The sequence below is a fragment of the Lepidochelys olivacea genome (assembly GCF_965140295.1).
Source record: "Lepidochelys olivacea isolate rLepOli2 genome assembly, chromosome: 6".
Lineage (NCBI taxonomy): Eukaryota > Metazoa > Chordata > Testudines > Cheloniidae > Lepidochelys > Lepidochelys olivacea.
The window spans coordinates 32,691,095-32,706,402 of record NC_140416.1 but is presented as its reverse complement, the minus strand read 5'-3'; the positions used below and the strand labels follow the sequence as shown (position 1 = coordinate 32,706,402).

Below are 15,308 nucleotides of genomic sequence, written 5' to 3'. Positions count from 1 at the left end.
TTTTCATGCCACTGTAGATTCTTTACAGTAGTTTTCTTCATGTGTATTGGTATGTCAGTATTTTGATCATCTTGAAAACGGGCTAGTACTGTGCCTTTTGCTCTTTGCCTACAGCTAGAGCAAAAGATTTACATGAAAGCCGCAATCCTGCATTCTCTGCTTACCCAACCCTGGCCACAGTAAGAGTTTTGGATGGCAGGAAAAGACCAAGGTGGGAACCCCCATAAATGCACGATCTACTATAAAACCAAACTCTGCCCGAAGCCTAGGAGCATGTGATTCATCACCCCATAGATCAGATCCATAATTTGTCTTGTCTGGCATCCTGCCTCTAGCAGTGCAATGGCTGATGTTTCAGGGAGATATGAAGCCCATCAATAAACACCTGTGCATTGTAATCCCATGGGAGGAAATTCCCTTTTTCAACCTTGAGGTGCTCAGCTTATATCTTGAAGCATGAGATCTGATTACCCATATCATTATCTTAATGTGCACACAGCTACACATTTTATCGGTGCTCATAAAATTAATCCAGCGTTTTTTTAAAATCCAGTCACAGTTACTGACTCAGTGACCTTGCATAACAGTGAATTTGATGGGTTTACTAAATAATGCATAAAGTACAGTAGTTGTTCTAAATTTACAGCCCCTTAACTTCATCAGGTGTGTTTGTTCTACTGTTATAGGACAGGATACAGAGGAGAGACTCGCCAGGTTTCACTATTCCTTCATAGTTCTGATGATCTCAGTCAGATCCCCCTGCTTTTAATTTCCAGGCTAATAGATCTTAATTTTTTGTAATCCCTTATCAGTGTATCCAACCAAACTTCTAATCATCTTTGTTGCCCTTCTCTGGACCTCTTAATTCTCTGCTCCTGGTACTATACATCTTTCAATTCTCTGCTTTTTGTGATATCTTAGGACCAGCCCTAGCCTGGTTCAGTATTTTATATCCAACCTTACTGCTGAGCTATTTACAGGAGTCAGTTATACATAATTTTAGAATTAAAAAAAATTTTCTTCTGGGTTTTTCACAAAATGCATAAAGCAATCCCAGCCTTTTGGTATGTATTATACTCCTGCTTCTCTACACTAGCAACTAATTTGCCAGTGTGGTTCCTGAGGGTAGAATTTTCTCTCCACACAGATTTTTCACATCCAAAAATGTCTCTTCACAAAACAGACTGATTTGACCTGGTAGGAGACCTGGGTATGGGGGCACTGTCTTGAAACTCTCGTTCTTTGGCCAGTTATGCTAAATCCCAAGGCATATGCACAGTCTTTTAGCATGCACCGGTGTCCTATTAACAAAAATCATGTAAAATTGCGTACCGTAAATATACCCTGGCTTCTACATTCGACTTCAGAGTATAGGGATTTCAGGTTACATCTGTAAAGCAGTGTGTGGCCAAAATACACACACATCCCATCACTTGATAACAGGATTTCTACATGTACCTCCTGTTCGCTACTACATTTAGGATGATAGGAGGTGAATTTTTAAGCAGAATGTAGGAAGTTGACTACAGTCACAATCCTCTTCAGTAATAAGGAACAAATTGAGAGAAATGTCATCATATATACTGCAGAGCATTCTTATTTTCACTCCTAAAATCTCTGCTGTGTTGTAACATACATGGATGTAATGCTGTCAAAAAATGCAATCCAATTCACTGTACCTAACAGGTTCATTCATATAGCAAAGGCTAAAATATGTCATTCAGAACACCACCTATTGTCAGAAGATAGATGCTAGTCATTACCAAGTGCACAGGGGAGACCTGGATTTGACTCTTGGACACTGTCTCTTGCTATTGAGACAACTAGGATGGGGGTAGAGCCTAGCTTTTATAGAGGGTGTACTTAAGAAAATCAGCAGGTAAGTGGCTGCCAGAAAGAAAAGGTTACTTACATTGTAATCTTCAGTTTGAGTGTGAATGCCAGGTCTATATTTGGGTTGAAGATCTGCAATGAAAACTCCAGGCTGCTATCAGAAGTGGTGCTGATAAGTCACTAACCATTCTTCTCTTTGAATCAATACAGAACAAATTCTAAGGGTGGAGTGTACTGTTGTCGGTATTTTTTATAACTTGTCAAACCGAGTTCCTGTCCACTAGTGATCTAATGAAGACAAATGACGTCTTTTGAAAAAGAGGTGTTAGTCTCAATGATCTGGGTGATTTCCAATTTGGATAATTTCTCCCATCCTAAACTTCCAATGCAGTTACGTGGTTTTTCACCATTCCTGGTAGTAACATGCTCCTTTTTCTGTGAGCTCTTAAAGAGCTTCTGGGTCAGATTTACAAAGGTATGTAGGCACCTAACTGTAAAATCAATAAACTTGAAATAAATGGGAATTAGGTGCCAAATACTTTAGTGAATCTTTACCATTTTTGTTTTTGCCATAGTTAAGGTGTCTTTCAGTGGTGGGTTGAATTGATTCCACTGTGAGTTGGGAATATCCTGTATTACTGCTATTAAATAACAGTGCTTTGTAATCCTCTGGGATAAAGTTTGCTACATCAATCCAAGATATTATTGTTAGTTAGTCATACATTTGGTTTTCAGTTTTTGTCTTTTCTCTATATAATTTGATTTCCATTCTAATTAAGTTCTCTGTATGCTATTGCATTTCTCCTGCCAGGTTTAATTATCTTTATTTAAATACTTTAATTAACAGTTTTGTGTATTTCCAGATCCTGTAGCTTTAAGTATTACACAAATAATTTAAATGGCTGTGTTTAGAACCTAGACTATTCTGCATGCAAATAAAATATCTGGATTAAACAAAACAGTTAATGAGTGTGCACCCAATTTGTTTTTAAAACAGTTTTTGAATGTGCTAATAAAACTATATCATCTGACTTATTGCAATTGTTATAGTACAGATACTGCATCAGTGTAAACATTCTGGATGGTGTAATAATGAGAAGTCAGTAAAAATCATATTTCCAAATAGTAATTCAAATTGCAGTGATGGAATGGTGTCTTTTTAAAAATGGGATATAGGAAGAGTATAACAATTGCTGAAATGATATCTACTTTGATTTGGAGAGGAAGTTTCATTTGTACAAGGCCATAGACTATGTGGGCAAATGAAAGACAGGCTGCCTTATCATGAAGGTTGGCTGGCATAGTAGAGCCCCAAATTTAGTTTAGTCCATTTCTAACAGGTACTGTGGGCCAGATTTATCCATTTTGTAGCTCTAATGAAGTCAGTGCCATTATACCAGCGATTCATGTAGATCAGTGTCAGAAAATAGTTAACACTCACATTCAGAAACAGAGCCTGATAAAGAGACCCCATTTACCTGCCTATCTGTAAATACCAAGTTTGTGTAGTTGGTTAGACCCCAAGAACATAAGTATGGCCATACTGGGCCAGACCAGTTGGCCCATGTAGCCCAATATCCTATCTTCCGACAGTGGCCTGTGCCAGAGGTTTCAGAGGGAGTGAGCAGAACAGGGCAATTTATCAAGTGATCGCAACCCTTGTTGCCCAGCTTCTAGCAGTCAGAGGATTGGGGACACCCAGAACATGGGGTTGCATCCCTGACCACCTTGGCTACTAGCCCTTGCTGAACCTATTCTTCATGAACTTATCTAGTTCTTTTTTTAACCTAGTTATACTTTTGGCCTTTACAGCATCTCCTGACAAGTTCCACAGCGTGACTGTGCATTATGGGTCGAAGTACGTACTTATGGTTGTTTTAAAACTGCTGCCTATTAATTTCATGTGGTGACTCTAGTTTGTGTGTTATGTGAAGGAGTAAATAACACACCATTCGTGATTTTATAAACCTCTATCATACACACCTCCCAGTGTCCCTTTTCCAACCTGAACAGCCCCAATCTTTTAAATCTCTCCTCATACGGAAGCTGTTCCATACCCCTAATCATTTTTGTTGCCCTTCTCTGTACTTTCCCAATTCTAAATATATCTTTCTTGAGATGGGGTGACAAGAACTGCATGCAGTATTCAAGGTGTGGGAAAACCATGGATTTATATAGTGCATTGATATTTTCTGTCTTCTTATCTTTCTCATGGTTCCTAACATTCGATTAGCCTTTTTGACTGCTGCTGCACATTGAGCAGATGTTTTCAGAGAACTATTTATGATGACTTCAAGATCTCTTTCTTGGGAGGTAACAGATAATTTAGATCCCATCATTTTGTATGTAGAGTTCGGATTATGTTTTCCAATGTGCATTACTTTGCATTTATCAACCTTGAATTTCATCTGCCAATTTGCTGCCCAGTCACCCAGTTCTGTGAGGTTCCTTTGTGGTTTACTTTGGACTTAACTATCCTGAGTAATTTTGTATCATCTGCAATTTTTGCCACCTCACTGTTTACTCCTTTTTCCAGATCATTTATGAATATGTTGAATAGCACTGGTCCCAGTACAGATCCCCTGGGGGACACCACTATTTGCCTCCCTCCCTCCATTCTTCACTGGAGAGGACATGAGTGAGATTCCCATACCTGAGCCATTCTTTTCAGGTGACAAATCTGAGGAACTGTCCCAGATTGAGGTGGCAGTGGAGGAGATTTTGGAACAAATTTATTAATTAAATAGTATTAAATCACTGGGACCAGATGATATTCACCCTAGAGTTCTGAAAGAACTCAGATATAAAATTGCAGAACTACTAACTGTAGTATGTAATCTGTCGCTTAAATCCATCTCTGTACCAGATGACTGGCAGATAGCTAATATGTGCTGATTTTTTAAAAAGGCTTCAGAGGTGTTCCTGGCAATTACAGGCTAGTAAAGCCTCACTTCAGTACCGGCAAACTGGTTGAAATTATAATAAAAAACAAAATTATCAGACATGTAGATGAACATGATATGGTGGGGAAGAGTCAACATGGTTTTGGAAAAGGAAATCATGCCTCACCAATCTATTAGAATCCTCTGTGGGATCAACAAACTTGGACAAGGTTGGTCCAGTGGATATAGTGTACTTGGACTTTCAGAAAACCTTTGATAAGGTCCTTCACTGGAGCAAAGCAGGTAGTCATAGGTAAGAGGAAAGGTCTTCTCATGGATCAGTAAAAGACAGGAAACAGAAACAGATAGTTTGAGCCTCTATTATGGTATTTTTATTTAGTTTTCATGATGCTTGGAGGTATTTCACTTTCTCGTTTTTGTGTAGTTCTGTTTTTTGAAGTTAAATACTACTGTGTTGGGTTTCTTTGGTATTCCCCCCCCCCAACACACACACACACACACACAAGGATGTTAAATTTAATTACATTGTGGGTGCTGTTACCAAGTGGTTCAGCTATATGCACCTCTTGGACCAGATTCTGTGAACCACTTAGGACTAAATCAAGAATTCTCTCTCTCCTTGTGGATTCCAGGATTAGCTGCTCCAAGAAGCAATCATTAATGGTGTCTAGAAAATTTATCTCTGCATCCCATTGTGAGATGCCATATTCCCAGGCAATATAAGGATAGTTGAAAATCCCCATTATTATTGTGTTTTCTGTGTGTGTGACCTCTCTATTCTACCTGAGCATTTCACAATCATTCCCCACCATCCTGGTCAGTAGTATATTCCTTCTGCTATACTCTTATTATTCAGCTATGGAATTTCTATCCATAAGATTCTATGATACTGTTTGATTCGTTGAAGATTTTTTTGAAATCTTTCACGTATAGTGCCACTCTCATACCCTCATCTAGCTAAATACAGAACATGCATATGAAATATTACATGCAGCACTAATGGGAGTGAAATGTATCTGGATTACTAATACCACTAAAATCAGTACTGAGAGATTAAGCACTTTCATGGAGAGTGGCAATTTAATCAAATGCTTTATTGAGGAAATTTGTTGTTCACATGAATTACAATTCATTATGAAAGTTTGATTCCAAGGACCCTAGACTGTTTCTCAAAGGAATAATTTAAACCCTGTGCTTCATTTGCTCTACTGCCAGTAGAGCTCCTGTTAACTGCTAGACCAAAGAATTGGCAACCCTGGTTAGTTGATTTAGACTTAAGAAGGACTTGAACAAAAAACTGGATCCTAATACCTCAGAATTTTGGCAGCCTTTGAAATGTGACTCCAAACTTGGCAACGGGACAACTTGTTGTTAATGAGCCGAACCAAAATTCTAAGTCCAAATTCTCCTCACCTTTGGGTTATTAGAGATCTGGATCTGAATTCAGCTCTGTGTTAGACTAAAGCTAGCTGCCTTGTTTAGCTGCAGTTCGTTGCTGTAATGAGGCAGACAACATCATTACAGCAAGAAACTGCAGCTGAACAAGGCAGAGAGCTTTTTCCAAAGCGATAGCATTAGAAATGGAGGGTTGTGCTTACTGCACTATCAAAATAAATGGGAGTTTTGCAGTTTAATTCGGTGACAGCAGGATTGAGCTCTAAATGTCTCACTGACTAATCAGCATCAGTGGTAGTAGCCACTTTTGAAGTTGGTAAAGGTTTAGTATTTACATTCCATGAGAATGAACCCATGAATGTGTGGGACATAGGTAAAGTCCATGTAGAAACAGAAGGTACTGCAGATCTCTGCAATGATAAAAGTCAGTTGCTGTAGATGAACATGACCAACAGGAATCAGAATCTGGAATAATCTGTTCCCCTGGGGAAGGGGACCAATAGGAGCAGGGAAAGGGGGCGGGGAAGGGGTGGAGTTGGGGCGTGGCCGGTGGCAGAGGGCACGAACCAGCGCCGGGGGGAGCAGCCTCTGGCTGCTATTATAAATTTGCCGCCCTAGGCCTAGGCCACGCCGCTGGCGTGTGGGGTTTGCAGAGTATATAAAATGACTCTCTGATGTTACAACACAAGCCTCTCACTATAGAAAAGCTAAAAGAGAAACCTATTATGTACAGATGGCATACAGTAAATGTAAACTCTAAAGGAAGACTATATTACAGCAGTTGTTCCCAACCTGGGGTACATGTACCCCTGGGGGTTCACAGAGGTCTTCCAGGGGGTACATTAACTCATCTAGGTGTTTGCTTAGTTTTACACCAGGCTACATAAAAAGCACTAGCAAAGTCAGTACAAACTAAAATTTCATACAGTAACTTTTTTATACTGCTCTATGTACTATACCCTGGCATAGAAGTACAATATTTATATTCCAGTTGATTTATTTTATAATTATATGTTGAAACTAGTGCTGTGACACTATTGTATTTTTATGTCTGATTTTGTAAGCAAGTCATTTTTAAGTGAGGTGAAACTTGGGGGTATACAAGAGAAATCAGACTCCTGAAGGGGGTACAGTAGTCTGGAAAGGTTGAAAGCCACTGTTCTAACAGGTGGTGCTGGGGTGTGCTCAGCTCCTGATGAAGATTGTGATGGGAGGGGAGGATGCGGACAGAACTTGGCAGAAATATATTTATGTGAGATCTAAACCATGTAAAAGGTACCCAAAGGCTACAGCAATACTTACACAATAACTGCTTTAATATAGGCATTGATGATGAACAAAAACAGAGTAATACATTCTTTTTAGAAACATTCTCTTTTCCCAATTTGCTCTGATGTAAAATTTGACCTCCATTTAAGTGCCATTGGAGAGAAAAAGGCTAGGGAGCTCTGCTTGATAGGTTGCACAGCATGCTGCAGTTACTAGTAAATATCCCCCTTATGGGTAGTACTGGAGCTTGCTGGCTGAAACATTAAAAAAAAAAAACCACACTGAAGTGGTGGTTAATATGAGGGAATTGAGCTGTTCCAGACAGCACAGATGCTTTTAGCGAGATGAGTTTTTCTACAAAATAGAAACATGAGGGTTCAAGTCTTGTTAGAAACAAAACAGCTCTGCTTCTGAGCCCTAGGGCACGTAGGCAGAGGACAATGGCTTAATCTCAGAGGGACAGCAACCACACAGGTCTGGCCCTATTGAGCAGGAATATGGAAGAAAATGACTCTGAAGCACAATAGGGGCAAGAGCAGGCTTTGTCTTAACTAAAGTGCCCTATTGAAATAATCTAATTGATTTTTGTATGTGTCTAAAGGAGTGGTCAGTGTATTGTCTTAATGGTAGTGACAATGCACATACCATATGGTGCAAGGCCTGGAATAGACGGAGCTGTATAATTAATAAAAACAGATGAACTAAATAACTCCTGTGAGGACATGCTGAAAACCAATGAGAGAAGGAAGCCAAACCCAGGTCCTAGTAGCAAATGTATTTCCAAGTCATATCACTAATGAATGACTTTTGCAAGCTGTCATCTCCATTAGTGTTTGGAACACTAAAGCCAAATGCAAGCAAAGGTGCCATTTTATTATATCCATAGGACGTTTACAACGACAACAAAAAGGCTATGAAACAGTCATGGCTCCACAAAAGGTTGCATTACAGTCTCCAGCTGAAGGAGGGCAAATTGTCGCCTAAATTCAATGTACATTTCAGCCTGCAACTGCTCCTCCAATCTCGCCAATTCAGAGGCAAAAACTCCAGCACCGAAGCTAATAGTTCCTTAGTTTCACATGTGAAAAAAGACGCTACGTTGCTCGAGGCTGGGGAGAGTTACTGCAGAGGAAGATGACAGACTTGCTGTCCAAATACCTAGAATTGGAATAAAGATAATTTGAGGGCAAGAAGTAGTTGAAAAGGGAATAGAAATAGTTGGGGAATCAATAAATCTAGCCTTCACTGTATGAATAAAAACATACTGAAAATGGTGGGGTTGAGGCCTGATGCTCCAGTAAGGTGCAGAGCATCTTTTGAGTGGGGGGCAGACACTAACTTCTCTCCAATGGCACTAACTTCTTAATGATTTTCATCTGTAATCCACACACTGGTGACATGGCATTAAAGCACAGCTGTCCCTGTGAAATCTGTCCTTTTAGAAACTGTTCATGTGGGTTTTCTATGCACAAACCTGAGTTCCATACTCATTTAACATACATAGTGGACACCCTGTAATACAGTAGCTCTCAACCTTTCCAGATTACTGTACCCCTTTGAGGATTCTGATTTGTCTTGCATATCTCCACATTTCACCTCACTTAAAAATTAATTGCTTACAAAAATCAGACATAAAAATACAACACTGTCACAGCACACTATTACTGGAAAATTGCTTACTTTCTCATTCTTACCATATAATTATAAAATAAATCAATTGGGATATAAATATTGTACTTATATCTCAGTGTGTAGTACGTAGACCAATAAGTCATTGTCTGTATGAACTTTTAGTTGGTACTGACTTCGCTAGTGCTTTTTATGTAGCCTGTTGTAAAACTAGACAACTAGCTAGATTATTTGATGTACCCCCAGAAAACCTCTGCATACCCGTGGTTGGGAAACAGGTACCCCTGGTTGGGAACCACTGCATTCGGAGGCACTCAGGCCCGGATTCTCAAAGGTATTTAGGCAGCCAAATCCCATGGAAAATCTGAGCTTCGGTGCCCTGCAGGATTGGGCCCCTCAGGACTAAGTCATTCCATACATCCTTTTTATTTGTATTGTAACGTCCGCTCCTTATCTTAGACGTTGAAGATAGTGAGCTTCCCCGTGTCAGAATAGGCCCACTTTTTTAATGTGAAAATGGCCATTTAATTGAAGCCCTTCGTGAAGGGCCTGATCCAAACCCCATTACATTCAATACAAAGACTCTTGTCGATTTCATTCAGCTTTGGATTGGGGCCAAAGTGACAATTGGGGTGGGAGAGAGGCGCAAATGGCACAAAATTAAACATGGACCAGTTGCATGTGCCATTTCGTACAACAACCATGACGACTTTCAAACAGTTGTAGTGCTAAGGGAGCTCTGATCTCTCAGGGGACAGCCACCTGGAACTTCCATTATTCCTATTAATGGAAATCTCCCTTGCGCAGCAGTGGAGGCATATTAAGGCTGAATGCCAAGCACAGCAATCGGTGAAAATTGAATCTGAACTTCCCATCTAAGCCTTTCAGAAAGGATTTGTGGGAGCTCCTGATTTGAATTTAGTAGATTATACTAAAAATGGTCTCCCTTATTCAAGCCTAACCATATTTAAACCTCAGGGCTGTCAAACCTAATTATGTACCAAGAAAAGGGTTTTAACTGATGTTCATTTCTCAGAAAAAAAAAGTGCTTATTATGTATGACTGGAGTGAGCAGCGGTTATACGGACACATCCCGGCACCTGCCTGAATGGTGTAGAGTCATGTTCCAAATGGCATATGTTATTGCTGAAGAGCCCTTCCTGGGTAACACATCTCAGCATTTCTATCACATTTAAGTTAAAATCCTGGAGGTTATTATGGCGCACATCTGTGATACTGCAACTTTATAATGTGAAGCCCAACACAGGCTTTCAGCAAAATTAATGAGAGAAAACTAAATGTGAGGTTTTTTTAAAAAAAAAATCTCACTAGATTTTTGCCCTCTATTGTAAACAAATAACTGACATGTCTAGGAGCAGTTTCTGTACCTTAGCTGCATTAATCTGGGGCTAATGGCTTACACTCCAATCTTTGATTTTAAGACACCACCACTGGTAGCTCGTGGGCGTGTATGAGAGAAACTTTTTCTCCAGGTCACTGTGCTAATTACCTTGTAAACCTTGGAAGAATGGCATTGATACATAGCAATTATCATTGTTAAACCAAGGAGAAGAACAAATTGCACCCTGAATTGAAGGAAAACTAGTAATTCGTCATCTATCAACAATTAATCCCCTGGTAACTCTAACCCTAGCAATTTAGGGTCTGATCCTGCTCCCAGTGAAGTCAAAGAGAGCAGAATTAGGCCTTTAATTTGGCATATACAGGCTGCAAACTGAATACAGAATTGACACTGCATGTAAACTACATGTGATTAATTATGACATCACTAGATAGCCTAGCCATCATTTATAAACAACATTCTAGGCCTTGAGATCTGGCAAATGCAGGACGTGCTGGGTCAGATCCTTGGCTGTGTTAGAGCAGCTACCTGCTGCTCCAGTAACACAAAAGAGCGATGAAGCCTGAACGGGGTGGGGCTGAGTAGTACAGATCCATCTTGCTGGCTCTCCAGCATCCAGTTTATGGGGAATGGCCAGAATGCAGCTGTACTCCCTCCCCACCTCCTGGAACAGCTTGGGGCTGCTCTAAGGGCTTGTCCACGCTGGCACTTTACAGCGTTGCAACTTTCTTGCTCAGGGGAGTGAAAAAACACCCCCCTGAGTGCTGCAAGTTTCAGCGCTGTAAAGCATCAGTGTAGCTAGTGCCCCAGCACTGGGAGCCGCGCCCCTTGCTCTCTCCCCATGCTATGCCGCGACTACGCAGCCACGTTAAAGCGCTTTAACGTTGCTAGTGAAGACGTGCCCTGAATTGCTTCAAGGGCTGAACTAGCCCCTGGCTCGCCCCAGGATGAAGGATCCGTAAAGGTGATTTAAAGCCACCTTCTCTCCCCAATCTAAGACTACAGTGCACCTCAGTCTGGCCTCTTCCACAGTAAATAATCATTCAAAGATGGACTCTTGGTTGCTAGTCTAACATGAAATATCACGCATTAAAGACTTGGCATTAATCAAAACTGGTTTTATTTATTTATTTATTTTTAAACAGGGAGGTCCAATCCAGAACAGAAAATCCAAGCGTTGCCTGGAGTTACAGGAAAACAGTGACAACGAATTTGGATTTCAGCTGGTCCTTCAGAAATGCACTGGCCAACGCTGGTCTATAACAAATGTCCTGAAAAGCTTGTCATCATAACTGATTCTAAGAAACTCTTAACACAGTCCTTTTGCTACTGTGTAGCAAATGTTGCAATGTTGCCTGCTGTACTGTATCTTTTCTTTCCCCCCTTTGATTCTTTTTTGCGAGTGTGTGGAAATCAGGTTTGTGGGCTGAAGATACAGACTTTTTCATAATGACATTTTCATGGCGTTTCTAGAGATGCTGAATGACGGGTGATGGTAGGTTATCCTAAAATATTTTGCAAATGTAAATAGGGAACAAATGGAGAATATTTATAACTCTGACAATAAAATTTTATTGATTTAAAAAAAAACCAATTCCACTGCCTCTGTCTCTTTTGGGGATCAGTTTGAAAACAAGTCAGTCTGAAGGTTTTCATTGGTTAGGGCCTCATCCTGGCAAGAGGCTGAGCACCCTCAACTCCAAGGATGAAATCCTGGCCCCACTGAAGTCAATGGTTGCTTTGCCAATGGGGCTGGGATTTCACCCCTAATGACTTCTTGAGAGTGAAGGATTCTCAGTGTCACACTGAATCAGATCCTGTCAAGGTCACAGGTGAATGCAGTCAGGCACCATCCAGTGGTTCTGAAGCAAGTGAAGCTGGGTTACACCCATTCTATAGTAATCGGTAATATTTGCTTCCCTGCATTCTTATGAAATCGACTTTATAAAAACGAAAAGCAGCCTTGCATCAAAGTGTTCATTTTAATTTAAAAGTCAGATGATACTTTTGCACTGCAACAGGGTGGCAGGGAAGGAGACATGTTGTTCTCTATTCAAAATGTACATCACTACTAAGGTGGCACCAGTGTCATAAACATTAATGATTATGCCTTAGGGTTTCTCTGGGTAAATGAAGTAATGGCTGGAGACTTATGGGATTACTATAAACTGGACTGCGAGTCAAACAGTACATTTAAAGCTAAGCTGCTGCTTGTGACATCTGTAATTTTCTTGCTCCTTCAGGGAGGCTCTGTTTTTTCTTAGGAAGGATGGTGGGGCAAAGCACTAGAAGAAAGACTTAAAGTGCTGCAAGAGAAGGCAGAGTCACAACAGGGATCAATTCATGTTCCCGTCTTGTTAACATGGTTCAAAATAATGCAGAGATAATGTGGCCTCCTCATCTGAGAGCGTATGCAAACTGGTGCAATTCTACAGTGCAAAAGGAGTTGGGAAGGCTGGAGAGGGAGGATGGAATTTTCAAAGCATTCAGTATTGACCTAACTCCGCTTCCCGTGGGAGTTTCCCCGTCAGATTCAATGGGAGCAGATGCAGGCCTGCACTGACCACTCTTGAAAACCCTGTGAAATGCCACTGGTTGGAAGCTCCCTGCAGGAGTTACACAGGGAAAGGTTGGGGAAGGAAGGATGCACCAGGGGAGCGGAAGGGACAGTGCTGGAGGGTCAGCAACCTGGATCCTTTGTTCCGTCCCAGACATAGACAGTGTCTATGGCCCATGGAGTCCTCTTCAGCACTGAGACTGCCATAGCAGCTGCAGTCTAGCCAATGGGACGGTTTTTCCTCTCCCACTTCTCCCTCCCCTAAGACAAGTTATTCAGACCACATGGGGGTGATGATTTTGGGTAATGGCAAAGTAGCAGCAGCAGTGGGAAATAAGAACTCTCTTAATATAGAGTTTGTCTTTTTACACTGTTTTCCCCTTAGAGTGTAGTTTGGTTTTACTTCCTACCTCGCCTTACCCCTCCTTGACACGTGGGCAGAGTAGACCAGCGTTTAGACATGGGACCAGATGCCAGGGCACTCTTCGTAATGCTGTCAATGACTCCGTGAATTTGGAAAGTCATGGAAGCAAAATTTGGCCACCGTTGTCAATGGCAAGACTCTAGCAGCCAAGATTTCCATTTATGCTGCTGCTGCTGCTGTTTTTGCAGGTTACCTGTGTGGAGCGCTGAAGAGAATCTCTAGCACCACTACTGCCCCCTGCAGCCTCTGCTGTGCCAGAGGTACCCACATTGCCCCCACGCTGGTTTCTTTAGAGACACGGCAGAAGTAAGACTATAGCAACATACTAACCGGTACCACCATTGGGCAGCTCCTTCCCCTGTGGGGCATGCTAATACTCTTCTAAATGGCCACTAAAGCACAGTCCTGAGTATATCTCCTTAGTCCAATGTGAGGCATCTTTCTGTGGCCAGCAGCATCCTCTGCAGCACTGAGATGTTGTCCAATATAGCCACAAAATAATATCACAGCCAGTCACTTGGAAGCAGCCACTACAGTTCACTGTAACACCAATACTTTCAGGATAACCTTTTTTTAAAATGCGCATCGTTTTCTTTTTTAAAAAATCTGCTTCTTTCACTGATTCTTTTGTCTCAGCTCAGATGTTAATTTTTTTCCAGTTGATGGAAAGGAGGTGTGAGGAAGTACCTGCAACCCCTTTTCTGTCATCAGCATGAAAAATATACACTTTTGCAGCATTAAGACACGTTTCTCACCAACAACAGGAAAACTGCTGAATTCAAAAATAGCAAATAGCCTTTGGGCCTGGGTGGAGGGAGAAACAACAAAAATCAAATAATAAGGAATTGGAAGAATATCGCTAACTGACACACAGCGTAATACACCCAAAAATGGCAAGTATCAGGGGGTAGCCGTGTTACTCTGTAGCCACAAAAACAAGGAGGAGTCCGGTGGCACCTTAAAGACTAACAGATTTATTGGGGCATAAGCTTTCGTGGGTAAAAAACCCACTTCTTCAGATGCATGGAGTGAAAATTACAGATGCAGGCGTTATTACACATGAAGAGAAGGGAGTGACCTTACAAAAAATGCCAGTTGCTTTCTACCTTCCCAATAACTGCTGCCCTTATCAATTGCTTTTTGATAAACGTGCTGCTCTCTCGCTAACCTGTCTTTCCAGAAAATGTCTCCCCCCCCCCAGAAAGTGTGAATTTGCCTTTTTCTTACTGCATTCACCTAAGTGAGGTGTGAAGTGTCCTTCCGCCTGTAGCAATTGGGCATTCACATCCATGTTGTGTGGGGGAAGCAGAGGAAGGGGCTATTTGTTGGCATTAGTTGGGAACTCACTGAGTGATTACTAATCTTTTTGTTTGCTTTTGGTTTTCTATAGAGGTGAATTACCTCTCCTTTATTATTCTATTTGCTCCCTTTTTATTATAGTGTTTGCTACTTTAAGTGGCAACCAGAACCTCTCCTGGAGACTATAATGTGCTAAACTGCCTCCTACAGACTGACTTCACGTTCAGGGCCACACTATTCTAGTATCATTCTTCTTAATAGCTGTTTAATAAGTCTCAGCAGTTTAATTATGTGAGCGTATCCCTCTGCTATACATAGTTACCACAGAGTGGTGGCTAGGCAAGCTGCAGAATCTTTCTTCTAAGTACAGGGACAGGTGAAGGTACCGCTGATACCTATGATAACAATTGGTGAAGGTTGACTATACCCCCTATATTCTGTGGGCCAAGTTCTGAGGTCCTTAGTCTTTATTGGGTCAAAACCTCCATTTAAGTCAATGGATATTTGCCTGAGTGAAGCCTGACACAAGACATAAGAAAGTATCTGCCCTTGAATGAAGCTTCTTTTCCCTTTACATGGCTTAATTATTATTATTATTTGGCTTAATATTATCCTGTGGGCATGAATCAAGCAAAA

General features: G+C 41.1%; 1 protein-coding gene across 4 annotated transcripts in view; it reads left to right on the top strand.

Annotated features, from left to right (window-relative positions):
- GALNT18 (polypeptide N-acetylgalactosaminyltransferase 18) overlaps positions 1-11,982 on the top strand; it is a 382,178-nt gene extending 370,196 nt beyond the window's left edge. For all 4 annotated transcript variants that reach the window (XM_084630739.1, XM_084630740.1, XM_084630741.1 and 1 more), the window contains exon 11: positions 11,538-11,982. In XM_084630739.1, coding sequence (XP_084486865.1) covers positions 11,538-11,684 — 147 coding nt within the window. In that variant the 3' untranslated portion in view covers positions 11,685-11,982. The remainder of the gene's footprint in view (positions 1-11,537) is intronic.
- The last annotated feature ends 3,326 nt before the right edge of the window (positions 11,983-15,308 follow it).